The 16,944-nt window shown below is 41.6% G+C and overlaps 1 protein-coding gene across 5 annotated transcripts in view; it reads left to right on the top strand.

Annotated features, from left to right (window-relative positions):
• The window catches only part of DISP1 (dispatched RND transporter family member 1), a 207,214-nt gene extending 190,886 nt beyond the window's left edge, over positions 1-16,328 (top strand). For 4 of the 5 annotated variants that reach the window (XM_032638237.1, XM_032638218.1, XM_032638209.1 and 1 more), the window contains 5 exons: positions 3,097-3,220; positions 4,034-4,161; positions 4,505-4,602; positions 6,611-6,708; positions 12,704-16,328. In XM_032638237.1, the coding sequence (XP_032494128.1) occupies positions 3,097-3,220; positions 4,034-4,161; positions 4,505-4,602; positions 6,611-6,708; positions 12,704-16,315 (4,060 nt within the window). In that variant the 3' untranslated portion in view covers positions 16,316-16,328. The remainder of the gene's footprint in view (positions 1-3,096; positions 3,221-4,033; positions 4,162-4,504; positions 4,603-6,610; positions 6,709-12,703) is intronic. The other variant, XM_032638246.1, reaches the window with a different exon arrangement.
• Positions 16,329-16,944: the final 616 nt, after the last annotated feature.

Here is a 16,944-nt window from a genome sequence, read left to right as displayed (position 1 = left end):
AATTAAACCACAGCATGAAAACTAAGCAATTTGGGGCCCACTGCCCTCCATTGATAACATGTTTGTAGGTAAAAATGCGTAACTTCTGGTTCATTTGAAAGAAAATTGATCTGTTTAACATAAAGTGTAATGAGTAATTGTGTAAGCCTGGGGCCATTTTCATTTCATAGGGCTGATATTTTAAAGGTCTAAAATGTAAGGGACTCTTTAAGTCTGAAGCAATGAACAGAAAGTCTCAAATGGGCTATTGACAAAGGACTTTATTGCTTCAAACCGGTTACTTTCATCTTAGTTTGCATTTGGTAGAAGAGGAAATGAAGTATAGCGAATATAAGCTTTGGGTGTGTTCTAGAAATACGAACACTTCTGACCACTTGGTGTTTACATTTGAACAACTACAATCAGCGTATTGTGATTTATTTGTTTTCATTACATTCAGAATTGTTCTTAAAAAGTTATTCCATCTTATCTAGCATAATTTTTCCTTAATGAGTTTTTAAATGCAGAATTTACAGTCTAGTGAATAATGTTCAAACTTGAAGTCCTTTGGGTCTAGGTGATTTTGCATAGAGAAATTAACTATTAGTGTGGCTTAGGAATTTAATTTTCAGATGACAGTTTGGGGAAGCATCTGTTTGTGGCAAGTTGGCTTATTCCTGATGTTTTCTGTTTCTCTTGTGTTTGAAGCAAGAGATGATATCATAGTGGTTAAGAGGCCAGACTCTAGAACCAGACTACGTAGGTTCCTAGCTTTGTGACCTTTTTTTTCTTTTGAGATATTATTGACATGTAACATTATATTAGTTTCAGGTGTATAACATAGTAATTTGATATTCATATGTATTGCAAAATAATCACCACAATGTTCCATTAACATTCATCACCAAACATAGTTACAAATTTTTTTTCTTTCTTGTAATGAGAACTTTCAAGATCTACTCTCTAAGCAACTTTCAAGTATGTAATACAGTATTATTAACTATAGTCACCATGCTGTACATTACACCCCCAGGACTTGCTTGTTTTATGAGCTGGGCCAGCTTGTGATGTTGAACAAGTTATTTAACCTGCCTGTGCCTCAGTTTCATCTCATAAAGTTGTTGTGAGAATTATATGAGATGATAATCTATGTAAAGCATGAGAGCAACTGGAACTCCTAGTGGGTGCAGGCTATTATTCTTTATTTTCCTAAGGTTGCTTTTAAAAGAACAATAATGAGGGCTTCCCTGGTGGCGCAGTGGTTGGGAATCTGCCTACTAATGCAAGGGACACGGGTTCAAGCCCTGGTCTGGGAGGATCCCACATGCCGCGGAGCAAGTAGGCCCGTGAGCCACAACTACTGAGCCTGCGCGTCTGGAGCCTGTGCTCCGCCACAAGAGAGGCCGCGGTAGTGAGAGGCCCGTGCACCGCGATGAAGAGTGGCCCCCGCTTGCCACAACTAGAGAAAGCCCTCGCACAGAAACGAAGACCCAACACAGCAAAAACAAATAAATAAAAGAACAATAATGAAAAATGCCTGTGCGAGTGCTCCCTTAACGCATAATTATGTTATATTTTAACTTCCTTATTAAAATTTAATTTGAATATCTCTGCAAAGGCAGATCTATGAATTTGAGAGATCAGAATATAAAAATCAGCCATCTATTCTTAGAGACATATAATAGTTTTTTTCAGAATAATGGTTAGAGCCACTAGCTTTCTTTAAACTGCTAGCATGATTTTGAAGAAAAACTCAAAGTATATGAGCAAGAAGCCTATTTCAAATGAGCCAGAAATAGCCGTCAGAGCAGCGCAGTGAGCTAAATAACACTGTTGAGAATTTGAGAATAATTGTCCACAAGTTAAATGTTTCATTTTTTCTCTAATAAAAATTCAAGAAATCTGAAGTTGACAGAATACATTTTTGTTTGTTTGTTTTGCGATACGCGGACCTCTCACTTGTTGTGGCCTCTCCCGTTGTGGAGCACAGGCTCTGGACGCACAGGCCCAGCGGCCATCGCTCACGGGCCCAGCCGCTCCGCGGCATGTGGGATCTTCCTGGACTGGGGCACGAACCCGTGTCCCCTGCATCGGCAAGCAGACTCTGAACCACTGTGCCACCAGGGAAGCCTAGCAGAATACATTTTGAATTTTAGAAAAGTTCAGTCTAATCAACTTCTATGGAGCACTCAGTTCTTATTGAGCTCTGGAAGCATCAGGTTAGGAAGGCATGGTCCAGGATCTTATGGAAGGGCCCAGAAACAGATATTTCAGTGGAAGGTGGTGAATGAGGGTGTGGGAAGGGTGTTGGAAGAAATGGCTTAATGGTGGGATTTGGTAACAGAGAGGAGTTTCTGAGGCGTAGTAAGAAACTAAAGCCAGGCTGTGGTGATTAGAGAGTGAAGGGAGGATAGATACATACATGGGTGTTCATTCATCTAATCAATAGATAGTTACCAAGCACCTTTTAAAAGGCACTGTTCTAGGCACTGATACTACACTAAATCAACCAGTCAGTCAATCAATAGTCTCTGCCCTCATGGAGCTCACAGTCTAGTGGATAAGTTCATTTTAGTTTTAGGTTAAAATGGAAGGTTAATAGGTTTATGGGGAGGTTTCAGTTTGGTTTGGTTGTTCTTATGACTTACACTACCTGAACCTGTTTATGGGCTGAGCTCTTTTTCAAGAACTGATGGAGTAGAAGTAGGGAGAAAGGAATAACTGGAGAAACAAAAGTTCTGAAAGAGACTGCAAGGAGGATGGAGCCTCTGTTAAAATATATTTCTTTCCACTTAGAAAGTGTAGATTTAAGAGCTTTTTCCCAGGCACAGATGTAGCAGTGAAATGTTATTTGTCAGGAATGGACATTATTCTTACTCTCAATAGCCTGTAGCATCTGACCACTGCTACTTTATCACAAACAATGAGAGGACAGTGATCTTCCAATTTTCTACTACAATTATGCATAAATGCTTATAATCTCATGAGATCTTTTACTGGTAAATACCTGTGCTAGGTCTGAAATAGGAAGATTTAACAAATTGCTCTCTTAGGTAGCAAAAAAACTTTACTCTGCTTCTAAGAGGCTTTCTTTGTGATCTCTCTCTGCTTTTGTAGTTATGCAGCCCTGATAGCAGACTGGCCTGTGGTTGTCTTGGGCATGTGCACTGCGTTCATCGTGGTCTGTGCCTTGGTTGGAGTATTAGTGCCAGAGCTTCCTGATTTCTCTGATCCATTGCTGGTAAGGAGAATTGCACCAGTAGAATCTGTTTATTTTCTTTAGCCCTCAATCATCTCAAAAGATTAAGTATTTTAAGACATGTTGCATTATGTTATTTAGTATCCCATCTGTTTTAAAAACCTTCTCAAGCCATCAGTAAGTATACAATTCTCTTTCTGAAAAGTAGAGACATGTCTGTATTCTCAGGTTCTTAAAAGGGGTCAGGTAACTTGCTCACCATCAAAAATCTGGAAATTTGCTTCTTGGTCTCCATGTTTAAACTAAAAAGCAGAAAATTGGAGAATCTGCAGACTAAAAACGTCTTCAAAAAGTCTTGAAGACTGAATGCCACCTTTTTTCCCAAAGACGTTAAAGGAATTTCAGTATGACTGAGAGATAGCAGGGTCTGTTTTTAAGTAAATGTCCCTCGGAAGTGGAATAGTGAGGAAAGTATGAGCAAGGATAATGATAAACTCTTTGTAAAACACTGTTGCATGCATAACACAATTTAATTTGACCATGATTTTTTTATAACATAAAAATAAATGCCAGGTATGAATTTGGAAGAGAAGCTTCAGATAAGTTTTTTTTCCCCTCTTTCCTGAGACATGTAACATACCAAAGAATCAAACTGTTTGTCACAGTAAATAGGTGATCATTATTATGTCAAGTCATCTTGTCTTAATGCGGTTCGCCTCTGGAGTAGCTGTGAGGAACGTGTATATTTTCTGTTGAAAGCTATACATCACCTTGACATTGCCTTCCCAACCTGTTATAACTATACTTAGCCTAAAATGAAGTACACTAATGGGAATTTGTAATATTTTGCCTTAGGGTTTTGAACCAAGAGGGACTGCAATAGGCCAGAGACTGGTCACATGGAATAACATGGTGAAAAATACAGGATACAAAGCAACATTAGCAAATTACCCCTTTAAATATGCAGATGAACAAGCCAAAAGGTAATCATTTATTAACTTTTAGACAAACCACTGCTAACAATTCCAGTTTTAAACATTGCCTGAGCAAAAAGATTACATCTAAAATGTGTGGCTCAAAATCTTTGCCACTGAATTTGTTGAAATTGTCATTGTCTTTTAAGATTTTGTTGTATATTAGTGAGGGTTTGGGGTTTTTCTTCCTTTTTCAGAAGTGAGAAAATTAATGTTGGCTGCTTATGTTCATCCTTCCGACAATATCAAGCGCTTCACAGGTCATGACTTTGAGGTTGTATTGTTACCAGTAGGCTTCTCAGCCTTGAAATAGTGGGGACTTGATTGAAGATCAAACTGTGTTCCATTTCAGCCATCGGGATGATAGATGGTCAGATGATCATTATGAAAGAGAGAAAAGAGAAGTTGACTGGAACTTCCACAAGGACAGCTTTTTCTGCGACGTTCCAAGTGAGTGGCTTCGTAGATGACAAACCTTTCAGAGTTTCCTGGGATTGAACATGATTGATAACCTAGACTGTCAAGAGTAGGTGGCTGGTCACACAGCTTCACTGCTTCTATCGTGCTTAAAGGGGTTTTAGTCTAATTAACTTGTAATTTTACTTCTCTAGGTCAGTCAACCACTAATCTGAATTTAGTTACCTAAAATTAAAAATTAATGAGAGATGATTGAGTTATATTCAGTTTTAAGAAAGATATAAATCTAATAAAATTCTTGACCTTGCCCCAAATCTCAACGCATTTAAAAAATTCCTTGTACATTTTTTGGATTGAACGCTGACATAATCTACAGTATTATCAAAAATTTATATCTACATTGTTGATTCATTCAAAAAGCCTATATTAATAGCCTTCTTGTGCCAGCCTTGTCATTAGACATTACAGGTAGCGAGATGAACAAAATAAAGTCCAGAGGTCCAAAGCTTGAATGCCTCAGGGACCTAGCTCATATATGAATGAGAAAAGTGAGCTGGGTTAAGAATGCAGGAAGTGATGGTGATTGAGGAGAATGCAGCAGAATGTGACCTTGAAAAAAAACAAAACGAGGGCCCAAAGATTGTAAGAAATTCCCGGAGGCCAGGCATCCAGATTTCAATGTGGAATCACCAGATCTCTAAATGTTGGCAGCAAATTCACGAAATAAAATTTGCTGTAGCCTAGAGCCAGCCTGGTCTCTGTGCAGCTGCCAGGAAGGAGGAGTTCATGGCCTCAAGGAAACATGTGTCAGTTTGAAAGTCATTGATTAGCCCTCATGGTTACGGATGAGGAATTGCAATAACTCCAGTTTCTGATTAAGTGAATTTTAACATTGAAGCTCTTCTGGTTTCAGCTTTTTGTTGTTGTTGTTGTTGAAAATCCTTCTAAAATTTGTTTTTTCCCTCTCTTCTTAGATCACTAGAGGACCTGATTGGGTCTTTGATGTTTCTAGATCTTGTCAAACCTCAGGGTCTTTATTTGTCTTGAAGACAAGAGTTTACTAAAGAAAACTTCGTGACCATGAAGTTTTTCATGTAATAAAGCTTTATTCATAAATTTGCAAATTGATTTTCTTTGTCAGCACCATTAGGCATTTTAGATCATATAAAACGAATCTACTCCGTTTCAGTTGGTTCATATTAATTTTTTTAATGGCTGAGGAAGCAGAAACAGTACTTACTGAGCACCCGTTTTTCAGTACCTCATTTAATTCTCACACCTATTTGGGAAGGTGTTGCTGTCTTTATTTTACAGGTGAGGAACCAAACCGAGGCTCAGAAAAGTTGTTAGTTGCCTAAGATCATCCAGCTAGTAGATGACAGAACCTGGTTACACCCAGTTCTAACTCTAAAGACCATGCTCTTTCCAGGATATCACACAACCTCCCTTATTCAGAAATATATTTTGTATTAGTATAATTTTCAAAATGTTTTTTCTAGAACTCTGAACACTCAACCAGAATGAGGAGTATGTCTGTGATCCTGGCCAGCGTTCTGTGTTTAGTTGACTGTTTTTAGTGCTTTTAAGCTAATCACTTGCCGTCTTTGCTCTCTAGTTAGCTGCCAAAGAGAACATCCTTATAATCCGTTCTTGATACTCCCTGGTGCATCATTCTTTGATTTTATATACCATTGGGGTGACGTGTTGTGAAATTAAGAGGGAGGCGTTCTGTTGATTTTCTGCTGAAAGTTCCTATGGATTGCTCTTCCTAATTACAGTCTGATCAGAACTAGATATGTTACATAACTTCTACGATTTTTAAGATATAGTGAGTAGACAAAGGCTTTGAGCTGAAGCAATATTATAGCGTTACTCTTTAAAATTTTTTTACATTTTTCTCCTGGAGTTTAATGAAAGACAGGATTCCCTACTGCTAATGAATTGCCCAGGTGGTTTCCCAGTTTGAATTATTTCTGAACGCTGAGTCTTCTGAAATAAATGAATAATTTATAAACCTTTTTCTTTTTTCTCCTATCACCAGGTGACCGATATTCCAGAGTAGTATTTACTTCAGCTGGAGGGGAGACATTGTGGAATTTACCTGCAATTAAATCAATGTGCAAAGTAGATAATTCAAGGGTATGTAAAGTAAAACTGAAATACGTTTAGCACGAATAAGGTTATACTTTTGAAACTCCTTTTACTGCTGACCCTGGTGCCTGATCAGATGAAAGCACTCAAGTGGCTTACCTACCGAGGAGTAAACACCAGCAGAGTGGCCTCGCATTCTTTCGGATCCCAGGATCAAAGTGTCTCTGCTTCCCCACCTTTAAAACAAACCATCTTCCTTAATAAAGAACTCTTTTTCTTTCCCACTCAGTTTTTGTCCATGATAGTCTTTTGTATTATTTCACAGCTTATTTCCTTTCAGGATAGTAGTTAAGCCTTTTTTTCTTCTTCTTTTGTTGTATTTTATCTTCCTAATCTAGTTTCATTGTTCACTCCATTTTTCCCCTGAGGCGATTGTCCGCATCTTAATTATGCAATGAAATGCTCACCTTTCTGGCAATCAATGGGTCCTTTGGGCCGATGACCTCAAAGGAAAATTTAGGGCACAGGCTAGGAAAGGGGACAGCAAAGGGCATAAATACAGTATCTATGGAAATGGCCAAAGTAATCCAATCCAGATTGTTCTGAACTCTAAACACCTTGCTGCTTTACAAGACAGAAAGATGCAAGAAGGCAGCACCAGAAAGTGTGAAGTCACCTACCGAGCTTGGAAGAGCTGTCAGTTTCATGTGTTCAGAGGTAGTTTCTCCAAGTAGAAGCTGCTGTCTGATGTCACTAATGGCCTTGCCCAAGCACAGTGACCAGGTAGAAAAGGAACTCGTGTTCTTAGCATAATTCTAAAATGTAAAATCACTGGTCAGTTGAAAATCTAATCACATGCCCTGCTGAGAGCTAGACTGACAATCCAGTGCAATGACCTGTTCTATCAACAGGGTTTCTTAATGGAACAGGAGGTAGAAAGGACTCTTTGAGATAACCCACAGACCAGCATCTCATTGTGCTGATATAAGTACCTTCTGAGAACTGAGTGGCTTACCCAGGTCACCTAGTTGGTTGGTCCCAGATCTCCTGACTTTATTCTTCATTCTGAAAGGCTCTTTATATATTTTGAAAATAACTTTTGCATTGATTAGGATATCGGGATTTTTCTGTGAGTGACATCTCGTCTCTGTGCAGCTCCAAATAGACCAAAGTCACAAACGATCTATAAACAACCCAAAGTTTCTTCATCAGTGGTCAATTTTTATTTGTCATATTTTCTTCTGTTCTACAGCTATCAGTAGGTTATTTAGAAGCTATGAACATACTTCTTGTTGTGGGTTACAACCCTTCTCATATAGAAAGTTAACTCTAAAGTAGTGTATATGTAGAGCACTTGCTATGTGCAAGGCTTTATGCTGGGTACTTTACTTCTCTCACAATGGACCTGTGACCTTGGAATAACACCATTTTTTTTTTTTTTTTGGAGTAAAATTGCTCTACAATGTTGTGTTAGTTTCTGCTGTACAATGAAGTGAATCAGCTATATGTATACATGTATCCCCTCCCTCTTGGACCTCCCTCCCCCTCTCCCCCACCATCTAGGTCATCACAGAGCACCAAGCTGAGCTCCCTGTGCTATACAGCAGGTTCCCACTAGTTATCTGTTTTGATGCATTTGCAAAATTTTGGCTATCGAAAAGAATAGATATCTGCTTGTCTGAGTTTTTTTTCCTACTGGGCTCATAATAAGGATTGGATAGCTGTGAGTTCAAGTCTGTAATCCCTGGCAAGAACTAACAATTTGTGATACTCTTGTGAAAATTTGAGGAACAGACCCAAGACACACGTACATCTGAATGAATGGTCAAGCCAATTGTAGATCCACACCAATAAATGAATAAAGAGAATCAAGGCCCCCAAATACTGCCTCAAGGAGCATGGTTGTAATTTTAACTTTTTAAATTAAATACTTTTTTGCCAGTTGCAAATGCCCTCGTATTCTAGTCTCAAACTCTGCTATGAACCCAGAATAACATATGTTTCTCATAGAGATAATGTATTCAGTGATATCTTAAATAATAACTATTGGTCAACAGTTCAGATTTCAGATTATTACTGTACTTTTCTGAGTCTCCCAGCTCAAGACCCTTTGAGGATTTTTATTTGTTATGGCGGTTTGAGCAAAATGTGTCCTGAGGCTACTTGGCAGTCTTTTCCCTTTTTTCCCCCCTCAAATCCTAGCTATTGTACCTAACCACTTAGTTATTAACAACTATCAAGTTGAATGGGACACACACCAAATGGTACAGAGCAGAAGAGCTTAACTGTTGGTGGGTTGACTCCAGAAAGCATCTGGTAATCAGTGTAATGTCACGAGACCAGGTCTTCCAGTGGCCGCCTGCCTGTGTTGATAATACGTTGAGTTCAAATTCCAGATCCCATTTAAATTACATGCCACTTACACTCGTAGTTCAGATGGGCGCTGGTTTCCAGAGTGAAGAGCTTCTGTTTCTGATGCTCGTCTACCTCCTCACAGAAATGCTTGGGGTTTTTTTTAGACTCTTTCAAAAGGAGCCTCAGTTGACTCCCCTGATCTCCTTCACTACTTTTTTCTGCACTTTGACATTCCTACGGGACACACTGGCAGAGTCATTAGTAACAAAGAAGTGTGTGTGTCTCTAATCTTGACTCTGCTGGAAGCCCTTTACCCTATTTCTTAGTCTTTGCATAGTGTAGATGTTGGAGCTCAGAGGAATCAGCTTGTAGAAGAGATTTGGTGACTAAGACCCATTTTACTCGGGTAGCTTTTGTGGACAGCTGGAATGCCCCCCTCACACGCTTAGAGGACCCCAAAAATGTGTTTCCTGACGCTTGTTTTAAAGAGAGCTGTGGAGCCCTTGCTTTCTTCTTCCCCTCTAGGCTCCCTTCAACTTTTAGTACATGAGGAACTTGGTCACGTGGGAAAGGAGTGTCTAGCAGTTGACTGAACCTGGTATTAAGGGCTTAATTTTCTTCCCTTTTTTCTTTCCTTAGCTTCTTAACATATCTCCAACTTGGCCATTAGTTTTGAAAGTTAAGGTATCATTTAAAACTCTGCTAGTTTCTTCTTTTTCTCTCCTCTTCCTTTACTCTTATTTGAAGCCAACTCCACCCCTGCTACTATGTAACTAGGGAAGTGTGCAAAGACGTGTTATCACCACATAAGCAAAATGATCCCTAAAAATCCTGTTTGTGAATACCTAGAATGAAAAGGGCATTCCTCATAAGAGTTGCAAGAAATTGCTCTCGTTAACTCCATCCTTATTTTTATAAACTTCAAAGATTTCAAAAGCATTCCTGTCAATCCCCTTTCCCAAGAATATGGCAAAGATGCAGCTGCCTTCTGCATAAAGATACACCTGCTTGCCAAGCTCTTCAAGCCCCACAATATAAAATACGACTGTGTTGAGTTATCTCAGTCCCAGATGACTAAGTTGTGCCGTTATCCCATCGCACTTACAGACCTTGGCACTCTGTCCACAGGTTCACATAGACCTTTACACATAATATGCTGCTTCTCATGTTGAATTGTAACGGTTTGTTTTCTTGTCTGATTTCCCTGCCTCACTGTGAGCCACTTGAGGGCAGGACCACTTTGCCTTATTTGTCTTGATAGGTGCTCAATAAATATTTTTCCTTCTGGATGGATGGCTGGCTGGCTGGCTGGATGGATGGATGGGGACATACTCCCTGAAAGCCTAGACAATCCTTGAGCTCCATTCCTTTAGATTCAGGGCACTGGCATCCAACTCAGGATAAATGTCTTCTCTCTGTCCTTATTTCTTACCCTGTAAAAGAGTCCTCAGAAACTGTTTTCCAAAGGTTGTACATCAGCCATCACCTTTGAATGTGAGGACTGGCCCTCCGGAGGCTCATTAGCATTTATTTTTGATAGCAGCCATCAAAGTAGTACTTGGTCTGTGTTTGTCATGTCCAGCTTTTAAATCTTTGGTCAGATACACACATAAGAAACCCCTGCAATTCTTTGAAAGGGTTATTCAAGGACAGAATTCTGTGCTTTCATTTCCAGTTTTAGCTGGCAGCCCTATTTCCTTTATCTTTGGCTTTTGGGGATTTGAGCAAGTACAAATATGGTCCTTCTAGCTGACGGGGGGTTTCGCAATGGATACAGTTCATTTCCTTCCATCTGAAAACTGTCAGACATTGGGGCTGCGCTACCTTTCTTTCGGTTCACCAGGCTGACCCCAGGGACTTGCCTGTTATTCCTTTGTGGGGTAAACCTGGTTATCTGAGAGATGCTATTCCAGGGTTTCCTGTTATTTATTAGGTGGTTCAGTTTCCCCTGAGTTAGCACATGTGAATATTTTAACCTAGAAACAATTAAATATTAATTATCCTATTTTATGAAATGTCAAGTAATTATCGCTCTTTAAAAATGAGCTTAAAAATTAAACCTTTGTTAAAATCAACATTATTTTAGTACACTTGTATAATAACCCTTTGACTCATTTTTCTTTACCCCCAATAGAGTATCTTAAAAAAAAAAAAAACACCCAACTTTTTATTATGGAAATTTTCAAACAGAGGCAAAAGTAGAATTGTAGAATGAATCCCTATATGCAGGTCACCCAACTTCAGCAATTCACAATACGTGGACAATCTCCTTTCATCTACACCTTGCCCCTGCAGAATAAGTCCCAGTAAAGTGTCTTCACAGCCAAGTTACAAGTAACTTGGTTCTTGGATAAGTCTAAGTTCTAAAGAGGTGAATTGTGCCAGCTTCTCTTCTACATTGAGAAAATATTTCAACGCATGATTGATAAAGCCCACTTTAATAAAAGGGAAAGGGTAGTTTTAATCTTATTAGAAAAAAAGAATACTCATGCCCTTCTTGAACTTTGGAGTTTCTTCCCTGGAACAACCTTTGGTAAATAGAGATGAGGGAAAGTGATAGGAGTGGGTCGTCTTTAGCCCTGGCACTTCCGGAGAAGTCTCTGGACAGGCTCAAGAGCAGGGCGATATCTCTTATTCTCACCCTCAGGGAAGAGGGGCCATTTGTAACTTACAGATTTTTTAAGATGATGGGATTGTGCAGGCTTCACTCTAATCTTAGTAATGCCAGCTTTGACATTGGAACAAATTTCAATTTTCTGTAACAAGAACAGCCATAAGAAGGAAAGCCTTCTCCAGGAATAGTGTTCTAAATGAAATACTATCCACATTAAATCCAGAATTGTTATACTTGCTAATATGCAGCAGACCCCTGTTTACCAAAACAGAACGTTCCCCAAAAGGGGGAGTTAGCCAACTTGAATAAACTTTGAAAGATGTGGAAGAAATAATTAAATTCCTATTGAAGTATTTTATTACTTGTGTATGTTTATTTAAAATCATATGTATGTATATATATATATACACACACACATATAATTTTAATTTAGAAACATTTTCTCCCTCTACTCACGTATCAGGAAACAATTTTATTCCAGGTTTTTCATGCGTCTTTGGCATCACTGCTTCTGATATTACCAGAATCACTTTTTTGAGTCTGACAGTTATCTAGAGACTATCATCTTTGCCTCCAAGTTGATTGAAATATAGTACTTTGTCACCAAAAATTTCACGCTGATTACCAGAAATTTTAGGCAAAGCCACAAATTCGTTTTATATATCACTTGGGCAATTGTTGTCTCAATTAATCCCATAGGTATACATACATAAGCTTCACAGCCTATCCACTTTATTGCTTTTTAAAGTGACTTTGAAAAGGCTTGTTTACTAAAGAGGTGTTAATTTTACCTCCTTTTTGAAACCAAACTGGCATTGATTGAAATTGTTTCACACTTGTATGTCATCCCCAAATAGGAGTTTGTTGTTCAAAATGAAGTAACTTAGTGAGCCTCCTGCAGCAGAAGAGAGCAGATTTGGGGGGAAAACTCACCTTGTGTTCAAACTGCTACCTAATTCAGAGGATGATTCTATAACTTCTGTAACTTTCCTGTCCCTCAAGGCCACCGTCGTTCAGACCTTCCTGTGAACTGATTTTAAACGTCAGTTCTTCCGCGTGTCTCTGTCTCTGCAGATCAGATCTCATCCCCGGTTTGGTGATCTCTGCCAGAGGACCACGGCTGCTTCCTGCTGCCCCAGCTGGACGCTGGGGAACTACATCGCTATTCTGAACAACAGATCATCCTGCCAGAAAATCGTCGAGCGAGACGTTTCTCATACCTTGAAGCTACTTCGAACCTGCGCCAAACACTACCAGAACGGCACCCTGGAGCCAGACTGCTGGGACATGGCGGCCCGGAGGAAGGACCAGCTCAAGTGCACCAACGTGCCACGGAAATGTACCAAGTACAACGCTGTGTACCAGATCCTCCACTACTTGGTGGATAAAGACTTTATGGCCCCAAAGACAGCCGACTACACACCCGCTTTAAAGTACAGCATGCTCTTCTCGCCCACAGAGAAAGGGGAGAGCATGATGAACATTTACTTGGACAACTTCGAAAACTGGAACGCTTCCGACGGCGTCACCACCATCACCGGGATTGAGTTTGGGATCAAACACAGTTTGTTTCAGGACTATCTTCTGATGGATACCGTGTATCCTGCCATCGCCATCGTGATCGTCCTTTCAGTCATGTGTGTCTACACCAAGTCCATGTTTATCACTCTGATGACCATGTTTGCCATCATCAGTTCCTTGATTGTGTCCTATTTTCTCTACCGCGTGGTGTTTAACTTTGAATTTTTCCCTTTTATGAACCTCACCGCACTCATTATTTTGGTGGGCATTGGAGCGGATGATGCTTTTGTCCTGTGTGATGTCTGGAACTACACCAAATTTGACAAGCCTCACGCGGAAACCTCAGAGACGGTGAGCATCACGCTGCAACACGCCGCCCTCTCCATGTTCGTCACCAGTTTTACCACAGCGGCTGCCTTTTACGCTAACTACGTGAGCAATATCACAGCCATCAGATGCTTTGGGGTATACGCGGGGACAGCTATACTGGTGAATTACGTTTTGATGGTCACCTGGCTTCCGGCCGTGGTTGTCCTGCACGAGCGGTATCTTCTCAATATCTTCAGCTGCTTCAAGAAGCCCCAGCAGCAAATATACGATAACAAAAGCTGCTGGACAGTGGCCTGTCAGAAGTGCCACAAAGTCCTTTTTGCCATTTCGGAAGCGTCTCGAATTTTTTTTGAAAAAGTATTGCCGTGCATCGTCATTAAGTTTCGCTACCTATGGCTGGTCTGGTTCCTGGCCTTAACTGTGGGCGGGGCCTACATCGTCTGCATAAACCCAAAGATGAAGCTGCCCTCTTTGGAGCTGTCCGAGTTCCAGGTGTTCAGGTCGTCCCACCCTTTTGAACGTTACGACGCCGAGTACAAAAAGCTTTTCATGTTCGAGCGCGTCCACCACGGAGAGGAGCTCCACATGCCCATCACGGTCATCTGGGGTGTGTCCCCAGAAGACAATGGCAACCCCCTAAACCCTAAGAGCAAAGGGAAGCTGACCTTAGACAGCGGCTTTAACATCGCCAGCCCAGCCTCCCAGGTCTGGATTTTGCAGTTCTGTCAAAAACTGAGAAATCAGACATTCTTTCACCAGACTGACGAACAGGACTTCACCAGCTGCTTCATTGAGACCTTCAAGCAGTGGATGGAAAACCAGGACTGCGATGAGCCTACCCTGTACCCGTGCTGCAGCCACTGGAGCTTCCCCTATAAGCAAGAGATTTTCGAACTGTGCATCAAGAGAGCCATCATGGAGCTGGAGAGGAGTACGGGCTACCATTTGGATAGCAAAACCCCAGGGCCGAGGTTTGATATCAATGATACCATCAGGGCAGTCGTGCTAGAGTTCCAAAGCACCTACCTCTTCACACTGGCTTATGAAAAGATGCATCAGTTTTATAAAGAGGTGGACTCGTGGATTTCCAACGAGCTGAGTTCTGCACCCGAGGGCCTCAGCCACGGCTGGTTTGTCAGCAATCTGGAGTTCTATGACCTCCAGGACAGCCTCTCCGATGGCACCCTCATCGCCATGGGGCTCTCGGTGGCCGTGGCCTTTAGTGTGATGCTGCTTACAACTTGGAACATCATCATAAGCCTTTACGCCATCATTTCGATCGCCGGAACTATATTTGTCACCGTTGGTTCTCTCGTCCTGCTGGGCTGGGAGCTAAACGTCTTGGAGTCGGTCACTATTTCGGTTGCGGTCGGCCTGGCTGTAGACTTTGCCGTCCACTATGGGGTTGCTTACCGCTTGGCCCCGGACGCCGACCGAGAAGGGAAGGTGATCTTCTCTCTGAGTCGCATGGGCTCTGCCATTGCCATGGCCGCACTCACCACCTTCGTGGCCGGGGCCATGATGATGCCCTCCACGGTTCTGGCTTACACCCAGCTGGGCACCTTCTTGATGCTCATCATGTGTATCAGCTGGGCTTTCGCCACCTTCTTTTTTCAGTGCATGTGCCGGTGCCTTGGGCCGCAGGGCACCTGTGGTCAGATTCCCTTACCTAAAAGACTCCAGTGCAGTGCCTTCTCCCACACCTTGTCGACAAGTCCTGGTGACAAGGGACAAAGCAAGACACACACCGTGAGTGCGTATCACTTAGATCCCAGGGGCCAAAGAGCTGAAATGGAGCATGAATTTTACGAATTAGAACCTCTGGCAGCCCACAGCTGTATGGCCTCCGAGAAGACCACTTACGAAGAGACCCACATCTGCTCTGAATTTTTCACCAGCCAGGCGAAGAAGTTAGGGATGCCCGTACACGCAGCTTACAACAGCGAACTCAACCAAAGCACCAAAAATGAAGCCAGCTCTGCCTTGTTGCAGCCCTGTCTTGAACAGCACACCATGTGTCACTTCTTCTCTCTGAATCAGAGATGCAGCTGCCCAAATGCCTACCAACCTTTGAAATATGGCCTGCCGTCTTGCCAGCAGATGGGTGACTGCTTGTGCCACCAGTGCGCTCCGACTGCCAGCAGCTTCATGCATGTCCAGAACGGCCTGGCCCCTCTGAAGGCTGCACACCAAGCCCCCGAGGGCTTCGTGCATCCCATCCCACACATCCACCACTGTCCCTGCCTACAGGGCAGAGTGAAACCTCCTGGAATGCAGAATTCTCTGCCCAGGAGTTTTTTCCACCACCCGGGTCAGCACATTCAGACCCAAGAAAAACTCGGTAAGACCAGCATACACAGTCTTCAGAGCCTAGAAGAGCAACTTCCAAAGATGGCAGAGACGTCGTCATTGGTCTGCAGAAGCGCTGGAGCTTCACACAAAGCATGCTGTGCTCCTGAGACGCACCAAAGGGGACTCTGTAAAAACAGAGACATCGGGAACGTGGAGGGCAGTGGAGGGGCTGCAAACAAGGACTCCGGTTCAGTGAGTCTGACTGACAAGGCAGAAAGGCAAGTGGAGCCAGGCCTGTCACAGACTGATGTCATCGTAAACTCAGAACACTTAAGTCAGAATGAACCCCAGTTCATCTTTAACCATTTAATGGGGGAGGCTGGTTATAGGTCCTGCCCAAACAATCCACAAAATAGTGGCAGGATTGTGAGAGTTAAGTGCAGTTCTGTGGACTGTCAAATACCAAACATTGAAGCCAACGTGCCTGCTGTATTAACACACTCGGAACTTTCTAGCGAAAGTTTGTTAATAAAAACACTTTAATAAATATTGTATTAAACCAGTGCCTCAATTGTTCCTTTGAAATGGAAGTAAAATCCAGAAGTTTAGAAAGGGAGTCCAGAAATACAGGAACAAGCATGTTTAACTTTGTCAAAAAACATGAGATGTTTTCAGATTCCGTATGAACACTCAACAAACTCACCTATCTAATAAGTGTTAGCCATTTGGGATTTTGTGTTTTCAAAAAGTACAGTTGTATTTTTACATTTATACCCAGCTTGAAAAGTTATTGTCTCTCTCTCTCTCTCCACCCTCTCACAGCAGCGAGTCAGAGATTTAGAGTTTGGACTATCTAGAACTTTCATTTCTCCCTGGCAGTTGTATTTACCTGATACCCTTATTCTGGTGCCTTTGTTTTTCAGTAAAAGGGACTTTTGATGGCTCCAAACAAACACTGATTTTAAGAGAGCTACTTCAGTTGGGCTCCAGTAACTAAACAACATTAAAATTTCTATTTTTGGTGAGGCTTCATTCAGAAATGAATCGCCAAGCATTTAAATAGTGCATTCCACCTGTCTGCACAGGTAGACTTTACCTGAAGCCAATGACCCATTTATATCTAAATTGGTATCTTTTGTCCACATTAGCCAAAATGTATAGTTGTTCCATGG

This window comes from Phocoena sinus, chromosome 1 (genome assembly GCF_008692025.1).
Source record: "Phocoena sinus isolate mPhoSin1 chromosome 1, mPhoSin1.pri, whole genome shotgun sequence".
NCBI lineage: Eukaryota > Metazoa > Chordata > Mammalia > Artiodactyla > Phocoenidae > Phocoena > Phocoena sinus.
The sequence above is the reverse complement of the archived record's forward strand: the minus strand, read 5'-3'. Positions and strand labels throughout refer to the sequence as shown.